Raw genomic sequence first — 26,422 nt, forward strand, 5'->3', positions numbered from 1 at the left:
TCCTGTTGAAACTATTTTTTTGGTGGGAAGAATGTCCATAGACATTCAGTATACAAGAATATTGTTTGGTATTCTCTTAGGAAAAATTGCCTTGCATCCCTAACTTCTGGTCTGGTACGTTTCAGGTGAATGCCATGTAATGAAACAGTCACTCCTATATTATTCTGCCAAAGGAGTGCATAATTCCTTTTACATGTATTTTTCTTCCTACTTAGATTTAAAACTGGATGGACTTGTGAATATAATGATTCATTCAAGTCAAGGAAGTATCTTAGTGAACATGTTCTTTCTAGAGCAGAATGAAATAAAGGGGTTAGTTTGTACATGGAGATAAAAACTGAAACTCCAGAAGCCCATCGGAAGACACAATTTAAGTCAAGCCCTAACTGAAACTGTTTTCTATATGAGGATGAAAAGTAAAAATACTACTACACACAGATTCAAATTAAAGAGGCTTTTTAAAATCTGCTCTATAATCAATTTGAGCTACTGGCCACCATTTTCTCCTCAATTTATAAAGTTTAGGAGTATGGGAAGAGCCTACTAAACAAAAAGAGATTCGGTACAAATGTGCAAGTATATGGATTGAGTTTGGGTACCTTGAATACAATATTGATTAGGAGAAAGCTTCTTGAAAGGGAGAAATCAGAACTTTGGTGCATTCCATTCTTTTCCTTCTACCTTTGGGTACCCAATAAACTATTATTGCTTTAAAATTAACATTTAAAATGTAAATTAATTAGGGCCTAGATTTCAAAAGGTAAAATGGACGTTAAGCTAAAGGGCCAGAGCATGCTGAAACAGATGGTACAACTATCACTAAGACCACCACCACCAATACTGATAAACATCTGAGTATCAATTATTTCCCAGGTAGCAGTCTAAGTTCTTCACAAGCACTTTCTCATGTAATATCACTGAAGTCAAATAAAGTTAAAAGTAAACAAAAATTAAAGGGCTTTTTGTTAAAAAGTGATTAACAATTTTTAATGTCAAACCCATTTGTCTATCCATACAATGCTTTTATTGCTCATACCTTGTTGTAAGATTGTATGTTATTGTAAATAAAAGTTAATTGTTAATACATATGTGTGTACTATACTTTTCTCAAGGGAAAAAAATATTAACTAATAAGATAAGAAAACCCAAAGAATTCCAGTTAATTTTCTTAATAAATGTCTAGTTTAGATATACATTTAACCAAGTCATTGCCATTTCCAGAGGACTCAGAACTCGTACCATTGATCACTGCTAGTTGTTGCCTCCAGTAAAGTCTGATAGGCGAGTTCCATTAATTTCTTCACAGATTCACTGATGCGGCATGTGGGCAAAGAAAAGGAATGTTGGTCCAACGTATTTTCAGGCTCTAAATTCATCACTTCGTTGTACTGAGTTGTGGACACTTTCTGTACTTGTAGTTTGTCACCCTCAGCAGGACTAGGTAAATCTGGCACGCTTATCTTAGAAGCAGGAGTGATCTAAGGGTCAAATACAGAAACAAAGAAAATGCACTGTCCTCAGAATAATCCAAATGCAAGCATACAGTGAGGAATAAGATACCAGTTGCTTCCATGATGATTAAGCTGTGGATCTACAGAATAATTAAAAGATTTGAGTAAACATGGCAGTACTTTAATGACTACTCAATCTTGGGTGAAAGCACGTCATAGGAAATAAGCAATCCCTTTACTGTGCCATTCTTCTAGTTCTTCTGTGCACTCTCACTCTTGGTGGAAACAGCAAAGCTGTGAAACTGGCCTAAGATTTTAGGTAAATGAAAGGACCTTCAAAAATCCTCTTTCTCAGATGAGACTATTAGATTAACACACACCAGTATGACTTGTGTTCCACTGTCATTAAACAAATTATTTCCCACCAGAAACACGTGTTGGCTTACTCAAAGAAACAACACATTCAGGCTAGCTTATACTGCTCTTAAAAACAAAATTCCAAACAAAAACCAAAAAAGCTTCCCTAACATTTATACAGAATGAAAATTCCCAGACTTGGTCAAGACTAAAGGAAAGAACACTAGGCTTCTAGTTTGGAAACATCAGTGATATTTTCTACCCTAACTTTTAACAAAGTCATTTAACCTCTCTTGAACTCAATTTTCTCATTGTAATATGAAGAAACTGCACTACAATAATGGTTTTCAAACCTTGCTTCTCGAAGATGCCTCAGGGACCAATAAAAGGAGAGATTAAGCAGGTGGAAGCAGCAGGTTCCTACTGCAAGAAGAGCAGCTCTGCTCTGCACATACTGGACCTCTATGGAAAATTTCTGACAGAAGAAGCTCCAATTCTAATAAAAATGTTTAAGTCATGAGACTTGCCATCTGTAAAATGGTATAATAATGTCTACTTCATAGGGCTGTTAATGACATTTAAAGGAGAATACAAACATCACAACTGGGAGAGGTGCTACTGGCATCTAGTGGGTAGAGATTAGGGATGCTACTAAACATCCTACAGGACAGGCCCCCAGAGCAAAGAATTATCTGGCCGCAAATGTCAACAGTGGCACTGCTGAGAAACTCTGATCTAGAGGAAGCTACATCATTAGGATTTGGGTACTTGGGGGGAAAATGCAGTCTTATAAAATGTCAGAACTAGTTGAATAGGGAGTTCAGAGATTATCTAGTTCAATTCTGTCATATTACAGAAGAGGAAAATGAGGTCCAACAAGGTTAAAAGATTTAGCCCAGAGCCACAAAGTGATCCAGTAACAATCCTATTTATAACAAGGAGTTATAACAGAGTTAATGGGATATATATTAATTCATTTACCAAATATTTACTAAGTACATAGTAGTATGCACCAGGTATTTTCTTGATGCTACAGATACAACAGTAAACCAAACAGTAAAGAACAAAACAAACAGGAAAAAGAAAAACCAACCCTGCCCTCATAGAGCTTATTTTCTAGAGGGGAAAAACAATAAATAATTCATATAGACTATTTAATGATAATAAGTGGTATGAAGAAAAATAAAGCAAGGAAAGAGTACAGGAGATAGCGGGAAGTCACAATCTTAAAAGAGTGGTCAGGAAAGGGAGCACATCTGTGGTAATATCCCAAGCAGAGGGAAAAAGAGGTTCAAAAGTCCTGCAGCCGAGTCGGCCTGGCAAATGAGCAGAGTGACTGAAGAGGAATGCAACAGGAGATGGAGTCAGAGAGGCAACAAGGGGACAGTTCACAGGAGGCCGTGCAGGCCACTGCAAGGCTACTGGGTCTTTCTCTGAATGAGATGGGAAGCCACTGGATTCTGTGCACAAGAGTGACATAAGTGATATTCATGTGAAAAACACCTGCAGCCCAGTTCCCGGTACTGAGTGCATTTCGGCTCCCTTAACCACCCAAGATTACATCAAAATGTGCTAAGATCTGTGCACCTCAAATGGCTAATTTAATATTTTACTGAAGTGGACACTATAACAGGGTACCTAGCCCCAGGAAAACGGGGGATGACAGAAAGGACAGAGGGAGGAAGAGCGCAGTCCTCTCAGCGATAACAGATAAATGGCTGAGGAATTTTCTATTAAGGGATTACTTTAGTGTATGTCTTCTTTTAATCTAAGTAACACCTTACATTTGTCAAATACTATTTTATATATGTAAGATGTTAAAAAAATACACAGAATTATTTAAGGTCAAAGGAGTAAATTACCCTCAATGCAAATTAATTTGTCCACGGATTTTACAGGTAAAATTGTTTATACTATACAAAGATCACATCTTTTTGTTTGTTTTTATTAACTTCAAAACTAGCACCTCTATTAGCGTAAGCAATAAAGTCAACATTTCACAACAGGATATAATCTCTGGATATAACAATACCTGTCACGAAACTGTGTACTAAAAATTCAAGTGATAAAGTTGAGAAAACTCTATAGGTTGATATACTCTCTGATTTCAACAACAGTAATCTATTACATTCACGTAGACTTTTTAAATGTATACAATGCTTTTATGTGCATTATCTCATCTGGACCCCACAATACCCTATAAAAGACGTAGGAATTAGGACCCCTTTAAAGATGAGAAAACTAATGTTTAAGAAGATTAATAACTCGCCTCAATGAGCTCAGCAACTGTCAGTGCTCTTCCACTCTATCATAATCATCTCAAAAATGAGCTGCTTCCTAATACAAGGTAACACCCTGTAACCCCCAATACCTTCACAGTGTTGTGAATTTCAGAGGTCATTAGGTTTCTAGCTGCCACAATCACATCCTGACACTTCTTGTTAGCAAAATGAGAATTGATGTTACGGGCATATTTCAGCAAATCTGTAGTATTTCCTTTTAGAAACCTCATCTCCTTTAAGGCATTTTCAAATTCTTCAGTGGACTGTATGATCTGAGAAAGAAACGCAAGAGAAAAAAAAGTAAAAGAATCAAATACATATGTTCCTTTCCAATATTAAAATTTCAAATCCAATGTATAGGAAAGAACAAGGACCAGCTGGTCATTTAAGTTTTAGAAAAGACCATCAGTTACTAGGTATAAAAATATTATTCATTTTTTCTAGCCTTAAATTCATTAGGAAGAGCATCTTCATTAGAAGTTTTTGACTCTGCTTAGTAAAGGTGCAAACATTTTTAAATAAATAGTAAGTCCCCCCTTATCCTCGGCTTCAGTTACCCACAGTCAACCATGGTCTGAAAATATTAAATGGAAAATTCTAGAAACAAACAATTCCTAAGTTTTAAACTGTGTGCTGTTCTGAGTAGCATGATGAAATATTGCGCCGTCCTGCTCTGTCTTGCCCAGGATAGGAATCATCCTTTTGTCCAGCATATCCATGCTATATACACTACCTGCCCATTAGTATAGGAAAAAACATAGGACATATGTGGTTCAGTACTATCCACAGGTTCAGGCCTTCGCTGGGGGAACTGGAACGTAGCCCCAGAGATAAAGGGGGACTACTGTGCTTACTGTAGTGTTTGAGGAAACACTAAAAAGAAGCCGAAAAGTAAAGCGTCACATAGTAGCTACTATAGCTGACACCAATAGAAAAACAATTGTTTTTCAAAAGTATCTTACTAAAGAAAACATACTTAATAACGAAACATACTTCCCCACCCAATCAAAAGGTAGGAAGCCTGAAGAGACATGAAGTCAGAGGGAATTTGCCTCCACACTTCATGAATAATTTTCTTAAAGATGTCAGTAAAGAACAAAAGATCTCCAAGGTAAACAAGTGACGCCAACAGGAACCTACGGTCTCTTCAAACCCTCTGTGACACCTCTGCTCTTACCTCCTCATACTGCTGTAACTTGCTGCTATTTGTTGGGATAGAATAAACCAAACAATTTTTAATGAGGCACTCGGACAAATCCTCCCAGATCATGTCACCAAGCATCTCAGCCAATACGATCTTGCATGTTTTCTCATTTTCTACATCAGCAACAAGAGGCGAATCTGAATTCAAAAGAAAAAGTTTTAAACAAGAAACTCTTCACAGTCTGGACATATTCTCAAATTCCCTAGTTTTCTAGAATTCTTTAATTTTAAGATGACAGGGAAGAAAACAGCACGAATAATTCTATAGCTCTCTCAACAGACTACATGGGAAAAGCATGACACAATTATTATTTTATTTTCACTGCTCAAATGAATCATCTGCACTGTATGACTGCCTGTTCTCTATAACAATAAGGTATTAAGCCACCTACATTATAATCATCTACTGCTAATCTACAGATGTGATTATATGAAGCACTCAGAAGTTCTGCATACCACATTGAAACTAGTTTAGAATAACAAGTTCTCCAATAATAAATATATTTCTTTCATCTCTGCAAAGGATCTGAGTGTTTATCCTAAGTAAAATATCAATAAACACCTTACATTATAGCATAATATCTAGCCTTCCAAACACAATACTTCAGTGTCTCTTCCATGGTATATTTTAGGGTGGCTTTTTCTAACACATTTTGAGGGAGTTATATTTAGAACATACCATTAATTAACTAAACAATATATAAGAACCTTAAAAGAAAGTGACCATATTACCTCGGAGCCTTGAGATATCTTACAATATCTGAAGTCTAGGCCTGCACTGTCCGATATGATAGCAACCAGCCACATTTTGCTACTGAGCACTTGAAATGGGGCTGGTGTGACTGACGAACTCAATTTTTTTTCAATTTTAAGCAATTTCAAATTAAGTTTAAAAATGGAAGCAGGGTGTGTGGTTATAATGGGTAGCACAAGGGAGCCTTGTGGTGATAGAACAGTTCTATATCTTGATTGTGGTGGTAGTTACATGAATCTACACATGTAACAAAATTGCACAGAACTATTCACACATACAAATGAGTGCAAGTAAAACTGGAGAAATCTGAATAAGCTCTGTGAATCATAACAAAGTCCATTTCCTGGTTCTGATACTATACTATGGTTACACAAGATGCTAACATTGGGGAAAACTGGGTGAAGAGTACATGGGACCTCTGTATGTTTTTTGAATTAAAATTTTAAACTAAAAAAAAAAAAGAGGAAGTAGCGTAAAATACTTTTCTGTTAAACACAGTTTTGTTGCTTTGAAAAGACTATGCCTCACTTTAACCATCACATCATATAAGCTATTATGTGTACGGCAGTGCTCACATCAGGCATGTATATCACTTCTAGTATTTCTTATAAACACACCTTCGATGTAGTCAGTGTAAACAGATTCATTCCACTGGAATGACTTTGTTTTCCTATGCACCAGTGTAACATTGTAATACATTTATTTGAATATTTTTCACATACAGCACAGGTTACAGTGATACCTATAATAAACTGAAAACGGTAGTAAAATTGAAATGCTTATTATTTTCACTATGATATATTTTTCTAGCTTAAGAAAATGATTATAAACAAACTTTTAAATTAAAACTAAGGTACACTATTGATGCAGAATCAAGTGAAGGTGCAGAAGCTAGAAGAACTGGTAGAACAGTAAAGGAAACTACAGACTGGAAGAAAATACGCCACAAATTTTACAATAAATGGCAGCTGCAGCTTGCTAAAACAGAGCAAAACAAAACTTTTCCTGCTGTGCAAAACAATTTTTAAGATGATAAAGCAGACAATATTAAGAGAAATTTCAAAAAATACATTAGGAATTTGTCAAGTTTCCTCTCAAAGAAGAATTGACAAAATTAGTCACCTGAAATCACAATTAAATGTCCAACCCAAACTGTGATTTTAAGGGGATCTGAGCTTGTAAATTTAGCTAGCGATAAAATGACTTGGTAAAATCATGCCATACATTTTGGTAGCAAATTTATGCTGGTTTTTAAAAAATTAATTAGGGCACTTATCCATCTTTTTCTATTGACCAAAAGAGCTTGATTATCAAAGGGATTATCTGTAATTTGAAGAGTACCTAGAATGTAGCCACAAACCATACGTGCCTGATGGTGGCCTTTTTAGCGGAAAATCTTTAACAAGCTTTCAAATTTCTTCTACAACTACTTGTATGTTCAGAGTCTCTATTTCTTGGTAAATTTTAGTAGTATATACTTTCTAGAAAATCATTCATGGCAAAAGCAAAATATGCTTCTTGTGACAAAGCCAACACCACGGTAGTTTACAAAGAGAAAGCCTAATTTTCCCTCTCCATACCCACAAGCTTCTCTCTCTCTCTCTCTGTGTCCAAGTAACCAGAGTTAAGAGTTTGGTTTGTATTCTTCCTCCCTTACATTAATAATACACACACGCACACATGCATGCACGCACGCAGACACATGATATAGACTAAACTGTGTCCCCCACAATTCATATGTTGAAGCCCTAGTCCCCAGTGTGACTGTACTCGGAGACAGGGCTCGCCCTTAAATAGGTCATAACGGTGGAGCCCTAATCCACTATGACTAGTGTCCTTTTAAGAAAAGGAGAGACACCAGGGATAAGCATGCAGAGAAGAAAGGCCATGTGAGGACAGTAAGAAGGCTGTCTGCAAGGCAAGGAGACAGGGCTCAGGAGAAACCAAATCTACTAACACCTTGATCTTGGACTTCCAGCCTCCAAAACTGTGAGAGAATAAATTTCTATTGTTTAAGCCACAGAGTCTGTGGAATTTTGTTATGGAAGCCCTAGCAAACTAATATAACATTCATATAAGGGGCTACTTCCTTTTCTATAAAATGGGTTTATGCTATAGATTTTACATGTAACTTTTTTATCCCTTAAAAATAGATTGTGGCCATCTCTGAGGTCACTATATCTAGCTCCACTTCATTTCTTTTCAATAGCTGCACCATTCTTCAAATGATGCACATTCCAGTATGCAAGTATATACAGTACTCATACATGCAAACATATACACTGTTGATATCACATAGTAAGGAATTAAAAAGTGGGACACCTGGGTCAAAGCGATGTATATTTTAGCAAAACTATAGAGCTGCAGATTACTTTCTAAAAAACTCACTAAAGCGATGAAGGAGACTACCTTTGCATTTTCTTACCGAAAGTGTCTTACACAAATCTTTGAATTCTGTCAACCCTAGGGGTAAAAAGTTCTACTTTGATGGTGTGATTTCCATTCCACTATTAGGGAGATGAAGCAATACATATTTTTATCTTTATTAACAACTTGTACCTTTTCTTCCATAAACTGCCTATTCATATTTTTTACCCTTTTTCTGTTATTATGTTCTCTTTTTCTTTGTAAAAAAATCTTTGTATTAGCTCCTTGTCTGCCAATGTACTGCAAATATTTTCTCCCAGTATAATACTATCTTTTGACTTTGTTTATGGCATTGTTTACCATACAGAATTTAACATTTATATGTAGTCAAATTTATCAATCATTTCCTTTATGCATTCTGAGCTTCCTGAGAATATTTAAGTCTTCTTGTAAATTTTCTTCTAACATTTTTATTGTTTTACCTTTTGCATATAGGGATTTAATTTATCTGGAATGTATCTCTGCATGAAGTACGAAGCAGGAATCTAACTTTGTCTTATTCCATATAGCCAATTTTGCTAGCACCGTTATTTAATAAACTATCTGTCTCACTAAACTGAAATGTGACTTTGATCAAATGGTAAATTCTCATTTATTCTTGGCTCTACTTCTGGACGCTTTTTCAGTCCACTGATCTTCTTATGTCAAGAACATAGTTTTAATTATAAAATTCTCCAACTAGTGTTTTGCAAATCTTTATTAGCAAGTCTCATAAATATATTTTTTGATGTAAGCTCTAGAGTAATTAATTTGTCAAGTTGGAAAAATATATAACAAGAATCTGATTGGGAATGTTTTAAATTTATACATTATTTTGGAATGAGCTGACAATTTTTTAAGACTGTCTTCTAATCCACGATAGCCTCCCCTTACTTTATGCCCTCAATAAGTTTTATGCTTTCCCTTACATGTATTCTTCCCATTCTTATTAAATTTATCTTTTAAGAATTTCATAGATTTTATTGCCATTATAAATAAGATATCTTTATATTTTAATTTATAACTGATTGTTACTAGCTTGGAGAGAAACTGGTTTCTATAGATTTATACTGTACCTAGACAACTTAGTAAATGTCTTACTAATTATTAAAGTTTTAGTAGCCTTTTGTTTTTTTAGGTATACAATTACATCATTTACAAGTAAAGATAAATTCTTCTCCTTATTTTAATATTCATACTTATTTTCTCTTCTTTGCATCAGCCATAACCCCTAAAACAATGTTAACGAATATTAATAATAATGTGCATTCCTGACTTAAAACTGATTTTAATGGAGATAAAGTTTTTAATCCTTTAATAGATGCTTGTTGCTGGCTTTTTAGAAGCAATTAGCTTCAAAATTAATTACTTTAAAAAAATCAATAAAGTATAACATAATTATGCAAAGTGGTCTATCATACAGCTGTATACTTTACTTCATCATTTCCCTATTCTTCAAGATTTCATGACTTTCCAGTATTTCAATATTATAAGTAACATTATGATGAACATCCTTATACATAAATGGTTTTATATATTTAAGATTATTTCAAGGAAGACTCCTAGAAGTTGAAACCTTGGTTTAAAGGATATAAACATTTTAAGGCTTTTTATGTATTTTGCCAAAGTATTTCCAAAAGAATTTTTTTTCTCCTCTTTTAAAAGCTCCTTTGCTGTTGGTACAATGATGCTTAGTAATACAGAAAACTTGGGAGAAAAAAATACATATTTAAAAGATGAAAAGAGCATAAAACCAAAGACAAACATAAGATGAAAGGTAAAAATCTTTATGAAGTTTCAGAATAACTAAAATCCAAAGAAAGTAGAGGATTCCAAAAAGAACTAAGGCCACAAAATATGATCCTCAGGTTTTATTTAGGGCAAGAAGATGAAGGAAGGGAATACCGACTGAAAGATAGTAAAGAGATTAGAAGAGCACCTAGCAACAGTGAGTTGTCTTCTGCTCTGAATATCCTAGGTACTAAGAAAACTTACAAATAAAACACTAGGTTGAATACTTAAATGGACCAACGTCAAACTGGAAAGAGGTTTCTACAGGAATTCCCCAGAGCACCCTCTGATCTAGCCCTATCCTAGGTAATAGTACCATCACTGACTCAGATTAAACTGTAAGAAAACATGATTATCAATTATGCATTCGATATGAAGTAGAAAGGATATTGTAAAATTTTATCAAGTAAAATTTAACAAAGATTAATGTTAATGCCAAAAAATCAAGTACAAGATGGGAAAGCAGCAGTTTGCACTGAGTATGACATAGGATTTTCACTGACATCAAGCTCAATAAGTTAACTGTGTAATAATAGCTATACTATATAGCTATACTAACAGAAGCATGAAACTGAGAATGAGGGTGTGAACAATCCCATACTATTCTGAATTGGTTCGGACTATACTTAGAATACTTTGTTCTGTCTTGAACACCCTACTTTAATAAAAGGACTATGGAAGAAATGGAATATATTCACAGAAGATCAGCGAAGATAAGAGGAACTTAAAAAACTATTTCATTAAAAAAATAAAACTAAAGATGTTTTATATTGGTGATAAGATGTAGGCAACATAATAACAGCTACTATAAAGAATCTGAAAGTCCATCATGCGTAATAAGAATTAGACTTCTATATAGCTCCACATACTAGAAACAGCATCAGTAAAGCAGATATTACAGGGCATATATTTTGAACATAGTTTTTAAACAACTACCCTAAAGATTTAAGTTCCAAAATGGTCATTTGGGCAATAGCATTTAAGAAAGAAGATACAATTTTTTTTAAAAACCAACAAACAAAAACTTCATAGTACTCAGAGTTGTCCAGAGGTAGGATGGAATGCCTCAAGAGGAAGTGAGTTCCCTCTCACTAAAGGTGCTCAAGTTTGTTATATGACTAATTGATGGGAGTGTTACAGAGGAGAGGCGAGCATCAGAGATATCTGTATTGCGTCACCTTTCTAGTTCCTTCCAATCCTTGGATACTTTGCTTACAACTCTTTTTTTATATCTAATAAAAATAAGGGTGTATTATCTCCCTAAGTAAAGGCATAAGAAGAAAACTACCTTGGATTTTTGTAATTTATGCAAGTCTTAGAATTTTTTATTCTCTGCTGTCAAAACTAGAAAGAATTCCTTGCTCTACATATAAATTATTTATATATAAATAAAGAATGTCTGTATGTGTATAACTGAGTCACTTTGCTGTACAGCAGAGATCGGCAAAACATCGTAAATCAACTGTACTTCGATTTAAAAAAAAATAAATTTATATATAAATAAATTATGTTGACTGCCAGGAAGGCATACAAACAATAGCAGCATCTCTTTTTCATTTTCTCCACAGCAAGAATGCTTAATTTGACTATTCAATAAGACAACTGAGAAAAGCAAAAAGAAGGTAAGTCAAATAGACTAAAACCAACAGTATTATAACAAAACACCTGAAGAAATTTTACTTTTAGTAGTGTGACAGCCAAAAAATGATTCAAGCAACATAGAAACTATTTCAAGGGTGAATACATAAAGATCTAACCAGTAGGCTGAGATGGAATGAAATTCATTGCCTATGTTAAACCTATTTTGTTTATATCAACTAGGTTGACGGGGATTTTCCCATCAAAAGATATAAAACAGCACTTAGTTCATTTCTGCTTCTCCTATAACTAAAGCAAGAGTCCCAAAATGTGATGTTCCTAGAAGTCCCATGAGGGAAATGCATCCCAAAATTCAACTAAATATTACAAACACAGACTCTAGGGCACCACTAAAGACCCTATTTGTCAACACAGGGCAGAAAAGGAATGCAAAATGGAGCAAGAAATAAAAAGGTAACTACTTTGTTCCCATGACATAATTTACTCACGTCTGATCCGCCATTCACTCAGATTGCTGACATTTTTATCCATTTTAAAATAAATATCGACTTCTCTAAAATATAAAAGCACTGCCTTGGGGATACATACCTAGAAGTTGTTTCTGGACCACTTCCAGTACCAGTCTGATCTTGGCAAAAACTTCAGATGGTGATGGATGTTCCAAGCCAGTCATCACAGATTCAAAACGAATGATAATGATGTTAGGTTGGCTTTCTATCACAGCAAAAAGGGATGGGCAAGATGCCAGAGGCCTAAGGATATACTTCAGCAGCATCTGACCTGAAAGTTTTATGAACACTCATAAAAAATAAATCAGGTCAAAAAAAAAAGATCTTCAAGCCCGACAACAAAAATACATATACCATGACATTACACAACACCCATTATGCACTGCAGGTTTTCCCACTGAAGTTTCCCAGATTGTCTACAGATTTTTATTTAAATTATTCAAAAAATCAAATAAAATAAATACCAGCAGCTACTTTAAAAAAAAAAAAGAAAAGAAAAAAGGAAAGGATCTAAGCCCTTAATGAAAAGTGTAATATTTATACAATTCCACTTGATAAATCATGAGGCCAAACCCTATGATCCATCATCAATATTATTCAGAGAATACTGATCATTTTTCTATCATTCCTTTAACAATGGACCTTCTGAAATTTCATGTAAATGAAACAAAGTATTATGCCTTACCAAATGACTTAAGCTTGGTATGTAGCTCCCCAAGAAGAGAAAATGCCAAGAGGACAGAACTGATGGGTGGCACGGGGGTCTTCTCTTCTTTCTGAGATGGTTCAGCGCATAAATGAAGTTCTGTTTGTAGGCAAGATTCCAAGTTGCTGGTATCTAAGAAAAAGGGAAAAAATATCAGCTGTCTCAGCAATACAAGAGTTCCCATTTCTATCCCTGAGAGCCCACCGTCTACTAAGAGTCCTAAGTATGTGGTTTTACTACAATACACTTCTAATGCAATCAAATATGAACTACTACATACATGTCCTTGGCATCACTCTAAAACAGGAAATTACTTCCTTTGGTATGTTCAAAGAATCAAACTGAGTGCCAAAGTAAGATGATGTGCATACAATAACTGCTTACTAAATATGTGTTGAGAATGGATAAACAACAAGGTCCTACTGTATAGCATAGGGAACTATATTCAATATCCTGTGATAAACCATAATGGAACAGAATATAAAAAAGTACGTATTTATATTTATAACTGAATCACTTTGCTGTACAGCAGAAATTAACACAACATTGTAAATCAACCATACTTCAATTTAAAAAAAGAATGTGCTGAATGACAGAATGAAGGCAAAGAATAAAAAGTGAGATCCTAGTTTCAATTAAGGCCTCCTATTCTATGTTCCCTCTTATGAAGTAAAGAGAACAGCCTGCCAAACAAGTTTAACAGGGTGTGTTACAACACAGAATTAACACACCTGCCACCTCCTCTTAATTTTACAGTCTGCTTGGAAATAGAATCTAAAATTTTCTAGATGACTTCCTTGAAAATACCTAATACATACAGGGTGGGGTATGTGTGTTTGAGTGTGTGTATGTGTGTGTGCGCATGCATGCGTGTGTGTACACACATACATATACAATGTATTTGAAGGCCATAGTGGATATGGGAAAGGGAGCAAAGGGAGACTGTGAGGTTTCCCCTGAAACAGACTAAATTTCAAGATTAAATGCTGGAAAATATACCAGGTTTAATGGCATGTCCTTCCCATATACGCTCAGAGGTTTTACTTTGTGTAAACAAGATATCAAAGAGGGCTCACACCCAGAGGTGGGCAGAGGGGCTAAGAGCCAAGTAGTATAAATAAAAGCCAGGGCCAGAGTTATCCTATTTCTTCATCTTGCAAAGCATCCCCCAACTCATGATTTTGTCACCATTTTTCTCCAACGACTGAAAAAAACTGGGCCAAACTCCTATCCCTCTCCTTAGCAAGAGAGAAAGAATGGTTGAACAGCTTCTTTAAGCTTTCTAGAAAAGATAAACTGTTGGGATTAGAGCTGTGGGAATGGGCACATCCTACGATGCAGTGGAAACTGTGTGGTCTTAATGTACTACCACCTCCTCTACCACAGCCGCGCCACCTGGACCCCTCCCAATCATCTTCTCTCTTCTCTGCTCCTTCCCAGTGAAAGGGACAGAAAGAGAAATGCACGGGAAGTAACAAGTATTTTGGTCCTAACAAGCATTCTGCTTAACATGAGAACTCAATATAGAATTGGGAGATTAATAAATGAAACCTTCCTCTCTCCCAACATAAAATATTTGGAATATATTCAGAGGCCAAACTGGTTCAGGCAGATTAAGCAAAGCAGTCCACCTGAGGTCAGCAGCACCTTTTGATGGTGGGAACTTCCATACAATCAGCTTCTGCCACTCTTCTCCAAGGTGATAAAGTATGTTCTGTTTCTGTATTGTAAGCTCCATGCTGAGAGATTTCAGTATTTTTAAATCAAAGCATTTTCTGGATTTTAATAACTTCAAGCATATCTGTGCCTGGTAGTGAAATGGAATCATTGTTAACATTTCATCTGGACTCTAGGCAATTAGAATATATTTGTATAATGATAAGGAATACATGCAACACAAAATTTACTTAAAACAAGAATAGTACTGGACTTCTCTGGTGGTACAGTGGTTAAGAATCCGCCTGCCAATGCAGGGTGCATGGGTTCGAGCCCTGGTCCGGGAAGATGCCACATGCAGTGGAGCAACTAAGACTGTGTGCTACAACTACTGAGCCTGTGCTCTAGAGCCCGCGTGCCACAACTACTGAAACCCGTGCACCTAGAGCCCGTGCTCCACAGCGAGGGAAGCCACTGCAATGAAAAGTAGCCCCCGCTCGCCACAACTAGAGAAAGCCCGCGCGCAGCAACAAAGACCCAATACAGCCAATAAATAAATTAATTAATTTTTTAAAAAAAGAATAGTACTAATTGCTCATGCTTTAGAGAAAGTGTTTAATACCTCTTCTAGACGCTGAGCAGCAGTAACATACTTCTTCTCTGCCAATGCACAATTATATTCCTCAATAGCAGTAGAAAACTGAAAAGATAAGTATAGTTATCAGGTATTTTATTTTATACATCCTACTATTTCAAGTCTGTCTGCTTGTTTATTTTTAAACTATGAAAAAATACCACATAGGGGATACCCATTGAATGATAAGACAATTGGAAAAAAAAAATAACTTTCTCACCACCAAAACACTAAAGTTTGATTTGAGTATACTGACCTCGTGTAGCTGTCTAAGTAAACTTAGGACTACCGAGTCTCTTTCCAACTGTTGCTTCAAGTCTGTAAATTCAGCAGTTGATACGTGAAGATCCCGGCGGACCTAAGTCACACACCAAAGACAAGTACTTTTAAGCTATACTATACTTAAGAAATGAAACTTTTACTGTAATCAATAAGCTTTATTAGGTGAATATAATTCATGATGAAATTTAAATGCTGGTTAAGACTGGAATAAAAATCACAGAATGTAGTAGGAGGAGACTTTAAGTGATCCACTTAGCCCAAACCCTTATCCTATGCAGGAATACCCGTTCCCATCAACATAATATCCTCGTGTCACCATGTATTCTTAGTTTAAGCAGTTATCTTTCATCAAAGAACTCATCCACCTGGATTACCGGTATCCCCACTGCCAAGTGATAATTCATTCTTCAGCTGAATAGTTCTAACTAATAGAAAGATTTCTCTACATTGAGTGAGAATCCGCCTCCCATTCTGTCCCACCTTTTCAGGGACTTTGCACTATCAATTATTTCCTCTCTTCTCTACCTTTTACTTCTCCCTAAGTCATGCTCCATTCCAATTATGTGAATACCTATTAGAGCGTGGCTCCTCCCATCAGATTTAAATATGATTTAAAATCTCCCCCAACTCTATGAAGAAGTATCCTCCACCTTAGCAACCACCCTATTTCTCGGTAGCTACTTGATTTCTCTCCTCCCTCTCACAAACAAGCTTCTTGCAAGAGTGATCCATACTCACTGTCTTTACTTTCTCACCTCTCATTCACTCTATAACTCACGTGATCTGTTTCTACCCCCGCCATTCCACCAAAGCTGTTCCAAAGCAGTTGGTGCCAAAATACCAAGCAAATCCTTGCTGCTAAATCCAAAGCCTATGTCACCAGTATTACCTTGCATCAGTACACTGCTACTCACCTTCCCTTAGTTCTATGACACCAATATCTACTCATTTTCCTCCTGCTTCTTTGGCCATTCCTTTTCATCTTCTTTTGGGAGAGAAATTTCCCCTCTGATCACTTCACACACGCTGATATTCCTTTCTCCCTGGCCCTCTCATTACTCTGAACCAACAGTTCTCAAAAAATAAACGTTTTTTTTGACCCCACCCTGATCCAGGGTCGTTTGGCAATGTCTAGAGACATCTGGCGTGCCACGATCGAGGGCACTCTACTAGCACCTAGTGAGTAGAGGCCAGGGTTAGTACTGAACACCTTCCAGGGTACCAGATAGGCCCCCACAGCAAAGAACGTCCGGCCCCAAATACCAGCTGTGCCTGTACTGAAAAGCCCTCTTCTCCACGCTCTCTCTGGGCAATCTCATCCATTCCCATAGCTTCAACTTCTAAGTGCAGCTACCTCATGTCCACACCATTTTCCTAACATCCAAATATGTATATGGATGGCGTGACATGCAAACTATCCTCTAAAATCCATTCTCCCACTCTCCCACAGTAACAGCGCAAGGCTACGCAGCTAGACTATATGTACTAGTGCCCTGCACAGTCAGGTGTGACCACGTGTCTAAGATCCCACCAATGCAATATAAGCAGAAGTGATGTGTACCATTTCCAAGTCTTAAGAAAACAGATGTGTCTCCTCTATTCCCTCTATTTGACCTTAACCTGCAGCTATAACTGGACATGGGGAGAGACCAACATCAACCATGCAAACAACAAAATCCTAGAGCAGTGTTTCTCAAACTATAACATACATACATACATATTGCTTGGTGAATCTTATTAAAGTGCAGATTCTGACTCAGTAGGTCTGGGATGGGGCCTGAGATCCTCCATGTCTAACAAGCCAGGTGTTGCCAATTCCGCTGCCCTACAGACGGTGGGAAGACAATTCTTTAGGAGTCTCTCACATTTCTGCACTATCTTGCAAGTGAAGCAACTGACTGTCTTTTGTTCTGGACTATCTTTTCAAAAATGTTTGTGTAGTAAACAGCTTGAAAAATAGAGATGGCGTTTTCCTCCATAGCAAAAAGCCAGCATGCTCACTACCCGTTAGAAAAGGTTCAGGTTCCCTAAGCACAGAAGTTCTCTTCCATCCATACAGTCCACTGCACACCGCCCTGTAGAAACTGGGGCTTGCAGCACTGTGCAAAAACATTCATCCTCTGGCTACCGCTGTGAGTAATAAACTGTCCTTCACAGTTCTTGACACAGACTACACTACAGTAGCCAGGCCCTGGGTTGTAGAATCAGCCTGCTAGCCTAGACAGTACGATTGAAAAATATGTATCTTGTTTAAGCCACTGCATTTCAAGTTCCCGCCCGGCCCCCAGCTTTCTTTACAACAGTCTAGCCTCCATCTTCATACAATCCAACTGTGCAGCTCCATTTGTATACCCCACAGGCACCCCATATTTAAACTCAACAAAAACCTACTCCTCCTCTAGATTGTTTCAGTGAATGACACATCAATGACCTAGTTCCCCAGTTATCTTTGACTCCGTAGTCTTTCACCCCCCATATCAACAACTCCCAGAGATTCTATATCTTTTCAAAGTCCCTAGGATTCATCCACTTTTCTCCACCCCCACTGCCATTGACGATGGAGCACGTTGCATCCTGTCTTGCCCGATTACTTTTACTGCCTCCTAATGCTTTAAGTGCCTTCTCATTTCCCAGTCTCTTTTCCCTCAAGTCCTTTCTTCAGACTGCAAGCAGAATGGGATTCCTAAAACTCAAATCTGACATCACTCTCCTGCTTAAACTCTTCCATGGCTTCCACAGGGCAATCAAGATAACGTCCTTACTACTTAAACTGATACACACAGTCCTTGCTTACCTTTTTAATCTCATCTCATGTCTCCTCCCGCCACACTCTGTAAATATCTGTCATATGGAATACTTGCAGCTCTCCAAAAGTGACACCTCTCCACTACCTCCATGCCTCTACCATGCTGTCCCCTATGCCTGCCTAAACATTCCTCCTTCATCTTTTGCTTAATTACCTGCCACTTCAGATTCTGGTTTGGACACTACTTCCTACAGAAAGCCATCCTTAGCTATATCTGCTCTCTTTAACTGGATTATTCCAATTTTAGTGTATATCATACTATTTTATTCATCTATAACAGGCATAAGATTCACATTTTGAAATAAAACACTGTCTAGTTCACCAACTACCACAGTATCTGGCACCTTGCAGATGCTCAATAAATATATCAAATATATATATAAACAGATATATATATAAACTCAATAAAGACCTTTATAATGTCCACCTATTGAATCTAATTCCCCTTTTCTAGCCATAAATTTGAATCTTTCTCCCATATGAAAATACTGGGCTGCAAATATTGGAAGTGTTTTTCATTGAAGCTAAACACCCTGAGTTTCGTCATTGTTCTTCAGATGGTACAGTGTTCAGGCCTGGACCCTCTCATCGAGACCAGTCAGTCACTTTCAAAACGTAACAACCAGAACTGAATAAATTTCACCAGCCATAATCTGGCCAGCGAAACGTACAAAGAGCCCATTACTCTCTGGTTCCAGACACTTCATTTCTAACAGCACAGTCTAAGATTGCACTGTTGACTCATTTGTCTGACAATACACTTTGAAAATATTATTTGAACTGCGCCAGAGCTGTAGAGTAATGGATTTATTTTTATTCAAACCTCTAACCAGAATGACTGGTAAACTCACTGTTAAATAGATTTTCTAGGTAGCTAGTGGTTTCCCCACTTGTGATTCAAGTTTTTATAGAGAATTTTTAAAAATACATCTGTTCTCTTTCCTTCTTTGGTAACTATCACATAGAGAAGAGACTTGGTGTCTTTCCTTTAGGACCTTGAGAATACCTCAACATCCTGATTTTGGATATCAATGCACCCTGACTGATAATTTAGAAATTGAGGTACAAGACACCTACTTTATTTAAATCTCTAATACCAGCTTGATTTTTTTCAACTGCTTTTTTTTCCTGAAAGGAAACAGCAAGGGAAAAATCCTGGTGAGATAATATATGTGAAAAATATTTTTTAAATTATAAAATGGATATTCCTGTTTCCAGACAGGCTTACTTCTTTGCGATGACAGCGCTGTGGCAAACGTGATGAACATTCTTAAAACCTGCCAGACTTTCCATAAGAAGTATAGCAAGCACTAGCCCCACAAAGTGACACAGTACAAGACGGGCAGGGATTTTTCTGCATGTCCAGGGCAAGTGGCTTTATGACAGGAAGTAGAGTGGTTGTGATTGGCGATCTGAGCCAATTTTCCAGAAGAAGGCCGGAAAAAAAGATTGTGCTGAAGCTTTAATATGCTGAGGCCAGCTGCAGATATAAGAGAATGCTGGCCATTAAGAGAGATAAGCATTTTAAAGTAGGAGATAAGGGAAAAGGCCAAATTATACACTTCTATGCTTCATCTGTTTTTGTTTTATTATGAAGACAATAAAATCCTGAGATTATTTTTTAATTTATAAAGTGCTATTATTATTATAGCTTAAAATGTTTTTTTACCATAAAAAAGAAATTGTTTAAAGTATAGTTTTGGAAAATATTTGTATTTTAAAACCGGACGTTACCCTAAAATCATCTAATTCAACTTCCATTTACCAATAAGAAAAGCGAGGTCTTTAAAAGTTGTATAAAACTGAATTGTCTTAGAAATCAGGAAGTTGAACTGCCTCCCTACAAACCTACCCTATATAACAAACTATTCTTACCTCACTCTCTATCCTGGATTTCAGCAGGTCAATGTCATCAGATAGCTTATCCACTTGGGTAACCAGGTCCTGTGCACTTTGCATGCTAGGCAGGAATTCACTGTACTTCTTGCTGATCATACTGCATACCTCGCCCTATTATATAGGATGGAAAAATTACAATGAGATGAGTAGGGAATTCTGTTAAAATACATAGCTCATCTTCTATTAGGTATCTTCCAAGTTAGGGCCTTCTTGCCAGTTACCCACACCCATTCACTTTCCCTCCAAGCCAACGGGTTTCCTCAAAAAACACATTTCTCCCACCGTTAAGAGTCCCATAACACGACTAGGGTGCAAGAAGGCAATGATCACCAAATGCCAACAGTGCCCAAGAGTTGTACAAACACTGAAAAAGAGAAACGAAGAGACAAAAATTCTCATTTTGAACTATTATCAGCTCAGACTATAGCCAATAATTTTAATCACACCTAATAGAAAAAAAAGTAAATGGATAAATTAAACCCATAATCTGTATACCTCAATGGATTTATGAATTTCTATTCTCTTGCTTATAAAATTGTAAGGCCTAATCTTAAAACCCTAAATTTTCTTTTAAGATTTTTTTTTGATATGGACCATTTTTAAAGTCTTTATTGAATTTGTTACAATACTGCTTCTGTTTTACATTTTGGTTTTTTGGCTGCGAGGCATGTGGGATCTTGGCTCCCCAACCAGGGATTGAACCCGCACCCTCTGCATTGGAAGGTGAAGTCTCAACCACTGGACCGCCAGGGAAGTCCCTTAAAACCCTAAACTGATTTGAGTTCCATTATCTCCTTTAATGCAAACAAATTATTGAATACTTTGCACTGAATTAGTCAATGCTTTGAAAGACACAGGAATAAATTATGCTTGCACACAAATAAATTCCTTTTAGGTAGGAAAGACAGTATGCACTTAAGTATTCAGAATACAGAATAGAGAAATGTAATATAGCAACAGAGTTAATGTCCTCCAGGAGCACAACTGGGAAACAGAGCACCCCTGCCTGAGGGAAAATGGGGATATTTTTCATGCAGGGAACTATATTTGAGATGGAACTTGAAAAATGAGTAGAAATACTAATAGGTTAAAGATGGAGAAACGGCAACATAAGTAAAATCTGGGAACTAGGAAAAAAGTGGGCCTGTTTGGAGTATAAAAAGTAATTCTCAACTGTCTGAAGATTCAAGTCAGGGAAAATAAACTAGTGAAAGGAAAGTTAGGTCCAGAACAGGGAGGAGCCTTGAGTGCCATGTTAAAGTAGCTTAATAGCCTGCCCTCTTTCCATCATATAAAAAGTGATGGGGCTTCCCTGATGGCGCAGTGGTTGAGAGTCAGCCTGCCGATGCAGGGGACACGGGTTCGTGTCCCGGTCCGGGAAGATCCCACATGCCGCAGAGTGGCTGGGCCCGTGAGCCATGGCCGCTGGGCCTGCGCGTTCCGAGCCTGTGCTCCGCAACGGGAGAGGCCACAACAGTGAGAGGCCCGCGTACCGAAAAAATAAAAACAAAAAAGTGATGAAAAATCCTAAAGCCATATTAAAGAAGAGATGCCAGTGACATGAATACTTAACATTTAGGAAATCATTTTGGTAAAATAAAAACATTTTTGTGCCTTTATGGTACAGTGCCAAAATGGCTCCCTTAAATTCAGACCTACACGGTACGTATCTTTTTATTTTTATTTTATTTTTTAACATCTTTATTGTAGTATAATTGCTTTACAATAACAAAATGACTCAATTATATATATATATATGTTCCCATATCTCTTCCCTCTTGCATCTCCCTCCCTCCCACCCTCCCTATCCCACCCCTCTAGGTGGTCACAAAGCACTGAGCTGATCTCCCTGTGCTATTCGGCTGCTTCCCACTAGCTATCGATTTTACGTTTGGTAGTGTATATATGTCCATGCCACTCTCACTTTGTCCCAGCTAACCCTTCCCCCTCCCCGCGTTCTCAAGTCCATTCTCTACATCTGTGTCTATTCCTGTCCTGCCCCTAAGTTTGTGAGACCCATTTTTTTTTTTTTTAGATTCCATATATATGTGCACATCTTTTTAAATGAAAGCAACAAAGATGTGGGCAAATACAAATGTAGGGTAAAGATAGCAGTACAAAGTGGAACTGCGTGTGGTTTGTGCCTTTTGTTTTTGTATCAATATCAAGACAGCAGGGTCCAAAGAAGTGCTATTCACGTGTTTTATAACATCGTAGTCTCAAGGGCCTGGAGGTGGAGAAGAGAGTTTAATAAAATATCGATAGGTTTTAATAACAAAAATTTCAGGGATGGAGGAGAACGGCACAATCCTCCCAAAGCCATTATATTCATCCACAAATCGGACAGAGGAGGAAATCACACACCGATGAGGGGTGGGCGGGATTGCCCTCATTTCTATCCCGCTCCTATTCTCCCTCCCTAAAAACCTCGTGCTTCCAGTCCCACTTCCCCCGCTCTGCTTGTCTCCTCGGCCTTCGCCCTCGACCCCCCAATCCCTCCCCAGCCTAACCCCACTCCCAACGCTGCCCCAGTCACCGCCTCTTCCTCTCCACTGTCCCGCCTCCTTTCCTCCGCAGTCCCCAACCCCGGTCTGGGCTTCCCTCTAAGCCCCCTCCTTGGCCCACATACCTCCCAGCCCTCCCACTCCTCATTCCTCCCACTCGGCTTCCACGCCTGACCGCTGGCATCCACTCTGGCTGCCATGGCTCTACTCCTCCCTCCGTCCCTTTATAGCCAGCCGCCAGCTGCTGCCCCGGCTTCACCTTAATCTCCTCCACCCGCTGGGTCAGGCGGCTGATCCGAGTGCACAGATCCTCCTTTTCCAGCCTCCCCGAGTGTGCCAGGACTTCCGTCACGAACGAGGCCATCGCTACCACAAGAAGCAACCCGGGCAGAGTCACTCTCTTGTAGCCAGCGCGGCAGCTCCAGTCCCGCCGGAGGCCTTGGCGCGCGGCCTGCCGGGAAACGGAGTCTCGCGGTGCCCAGACCTCCGCACGAAAAGCGAGGCCCGTACTACAACTCCCAGTAGGCACCGCGGCTATCCTAGCGTGGACTTTTCACGGTGTCCCGTAGTTGGCAAACTGTGCGGAGACGCGTTTTCTCCTTGCTCATTTTCAAAGAGCTTGCCTTTTCCCGCCGGGTTTTCACTAGAAGAAAAATGTTTTTATTTAATAACCAGTCACGACTGAATTTTTCTCAGCTTCAAAACGCATACCTGTGAAATTTATCTAGCCTGAAGACCTAACGAGCCCATCTTGATCTTTTTTCGTTAAATATTCATTCTCATGGGCCTCAGTGGCCATCAGAGTTTATGTGAATGGTGCCCTCTGCAGTTGTGCAAGGAAGTGGAATCACCTCATTATAAATAAAAGTATGCTCATAATTGCACTCCTTTTATATATAGTATATATATATATACATATATAACGTCTATTAAATATAAGTTTATATTATTTATATTACCTAGGTATAAATAACATTAGTACTGTATGGACTGGAACATGATACTTAGCACTTGCTATCAGCGATTACAAATCAATTTTATCAAAACTTTAAAAAAATTGTTTCATTATTTAAATGTGTTACATACATACTATAAGATATATGTATGTATGTATACATATATGCATATAAATGCGTTACATACTAAAAGATTTTTACAATATACTATGTGCAGTATTAAAAAATAAATAGATATAGATACATATATAGAGGTAAAGGTAAAGGAAGTACACCAATTTAACTCTCTTAGTGGTGAATTTATGGTATTTATTCTCTTCTTTTCCCTGTTTTTTTCTATTTTTCTACAATAAACATGTACTGCCTTGATTAAAATGCTTTTTAAAATTTTTTTAAAGGTACCTTATGACGGTGGACCCCCAAGTAGATGCTGACACTAAGGTTCCTGTCAATTTTAAGTGCCTGTGGAACAATCTGCTTATCCTAGTGACGCAGGGGCAGCTTCCTGTGACATGAGCAAAGGGGGTTGAGACGGGAAGCCATAACATCTCGGGAATCGCCTCTCCCTAGAAAACCAACCAAACTTCTGTTTGGTAGACCTGTCAGCCTCTCTTTGAATTCTAAATGCTACTAATAATAAATGCCCAGTGAGAAAGAAGGACATGCAAATGAAATTCCTGAAAATTTGTATCACATATTTATTGAGCAACTATTATATGATGGACACTGTGCTAGGCTGGGAATCCAAAATATGTGAATAAATAATCTCAGGAAAATATGATCATTACTATCTTTGAGGTAGATGAGGGATTGATCCAGATGTGGTAGGGCCTAAATTTTATACACTTGCCAGGAGGCGGAGGACTCTTTAAGGAAAAGAATATAAAATAACAAATACAAAATTAAGTGCAGGCCTTGGAAGGAGTCTGTGCAAGTAACAGGCCTGGAAGCTTAATCCACCTCTAAGGAGGTACAAAGGGCAGAGGAAATATTGGGGGAGGAGCACCCAGTCACTGATTGAATCAGGGAGGTTCCACAGTAATAAGTAATCTGAACTAAGAATGGAAGGAGGTGTCAGGTTGAGGTTCTGGAATCTTCCTCCAGGAAATTAAGCCATGAATACCCACAAACACAACTGCAGAAGCTCCACCTCTCCCTGAGCACTGGATAAGCTAAGGACTATCCCTCAAGTTTCCAGGAAGAGACAGGGGAGAGCCAGACTTAGGAAGGAGAAAAAAGAGCATAGGGAATGGAGTAGGATTGCTACACACAGACAATGCATGCAGGCATGAATGAACACTTGAGTAAATAAAAAGAAATTAAAAGCTCTTGGATTAGAAGAATTAATATTGTTAAAATGGCCATACTATCCAAAGCAATCTACAGATTTAATGAGATCACTATCCAATTACCCACAAAATTTTTCACAGAACTAGAACAAATAATGCTAAAGTTTATATGGAACCACAAAAGGCCCAGAATTGCCAAAGCAATCCTGAGGAAAAAGAACAAAGCTGGAGGCCCAACCCTCCCAGACTTCAGACAATACTACAAAGCTACAGTAATCAAAACAGCATGGTACTGGCACAGAAAGAGACATATGGATCAATGGAACAGAATAGACAGCCTAGAAATAAACCCACTCACCTATACGGTCAACTAATCTTTTACAAAGAAGGCAGGAATATACAATGGAGAAAAAAAGTCTCTTCAGCAAGTGGTATTGGGAAAGCTGGACAGCCACATGTAAATCAATGCAGTGAGAACACTCCCTCATACCATACAAAAAATAAACTCAAAATGGCTTAAAGACTTAAATATGAGACATGATGCTATAAAACTCACAGAAGGGAACATAGGCAAAACATTCTCTGACATAAATCATAGCAATATTTTCTTAGGTCAGTCTCCCAAGGCAGCAGAAATAAAAGCAAAAAGAAACAAATGGGACCTAATCAAACTTACAAGTTTTTGCACAGCAAAGTAAACCGTAAACAAAATGAAAAGACAACCTACAGACTCAGAGAAAGTATTTGCAAACAATGCAACCAACAAGGGCTTAATTTCCAAAGTACACAAAGAGCTCATACAACTCAACAACAAAAACAAAAAAACCCAATCAAAAAATGGGCAGAAGACCTAAATAGACATTTCTCCAAAGAAGACATACAGATGGCCAAAAAGCACATCAAAAGATGTTCAGCAACGCTAATTATTAGAGAAATGCAAATCAAAACTACAATGAGGTGTCACCTCACACTGGTCAGAATGACCATCAACAAAAAGTCTACAAATAACAAATGTTGGAGAGGATGTGGAGAAAAGGGAACCCTCCTTTACATTGGTGGGAATGTAAATTGGTGCAGCCACTATGGAGAACAGTATGGAGGTTCCTTAAAAAACTAAAACTAGAGTTACCATATGATCCAGCAATCCCACTCCTAGGCATATATCTGGAGAAAACACTAATATACGAAAAGATATATGCACTCCAATGTTCGCAGCAGCACTATTTACAATAGTCAAGACATAGAAGCAACCTAAATGCCCACTGACAGATGAACGGATAAAGAAGATGTGATATATATATATATATATATATATATATATATATATATATACACATA

The 26,422-nt window shown here is 37.6% G+C and overlaps 1 protein-coding gene and 1 pseudogene across 2 annotated transcripts in view; one reads left to right on the forward strand and one right to left on the reverse strand.

Moving 5' to 3' along the window:
* The window catches only part of ZW10 (zw10 kinetochore protein), a 32,292-nt gene extending 9,033 nt beyond the window's left edge, over window positions 1–23,259 (reverse strand). For both annotated transcript variants that reach the window (XM_060160415.1, XM_060160414.1), the window contains exons 1-10: window positions 23,099–23,259; window positions 20,312–20,446; window positions 15,605–15,706; window positions 15,337–15,414; window positions 14,706–14,865; window positions 13,038–13,190; window positions 12,432–12,623; window positions 5,268–5,431; window positions 4,180–4,362; window positions 1,240–1,478 (exon numbers count right to left, since the gene is read on the reverse strand). In XM_060160415.1, the coding sequence (XP_060016398.1) occupies window positions 1,240–1,478; window positions 4,180–4,362; window positions 5,268–5,431; window positions 12,432–12,623; window positions 13,038–13,190; window positions 14,706–14,865; window positions 15,337–15,414; window positions 15,605–15,706; window positions 20,312–20,446; window positions 23,099–23,203 (1,511 nt within the window). In that variant the 5' untranslated portion in view covers window positions 23,204–23,259. The remainder of the gene's footprint in view (window positions 1–1,239; window positions 1,479–4,179; window positions 4,363–5,267; window positions 5,432–12,431; window positions 12,624–13,037; window positions 13,191–14,705; window positions 14,866–15,336; window positions 15,415–15,604; window positions 15,707–20,311; window positions 20,447–23,098) is intronic.
* Window positions 19,697–20,031, forward strand: LOC132525928 (large ribosomal subunit protein eL42-like; annotated as a pseudogene).
* Window positions 23,260–26,422: the final 3,163 nt, after the last annotated feature.

This window comes from Lagenorhynchus albirostris, chromosome 9 (assembly GCF_949774975.1).
Source record: "Lagenorhynchus albirostris chromosome 9, mLagAlb1.1, whole genome shotgun sequence".
Classification (NCBI taxonomy): Eukaryota; Metazoa; Chordata; class Mammalia; order Artiodactyla; family Delphinidae; genus Lagenorhynchus; species Lagenorhynchus albirostris.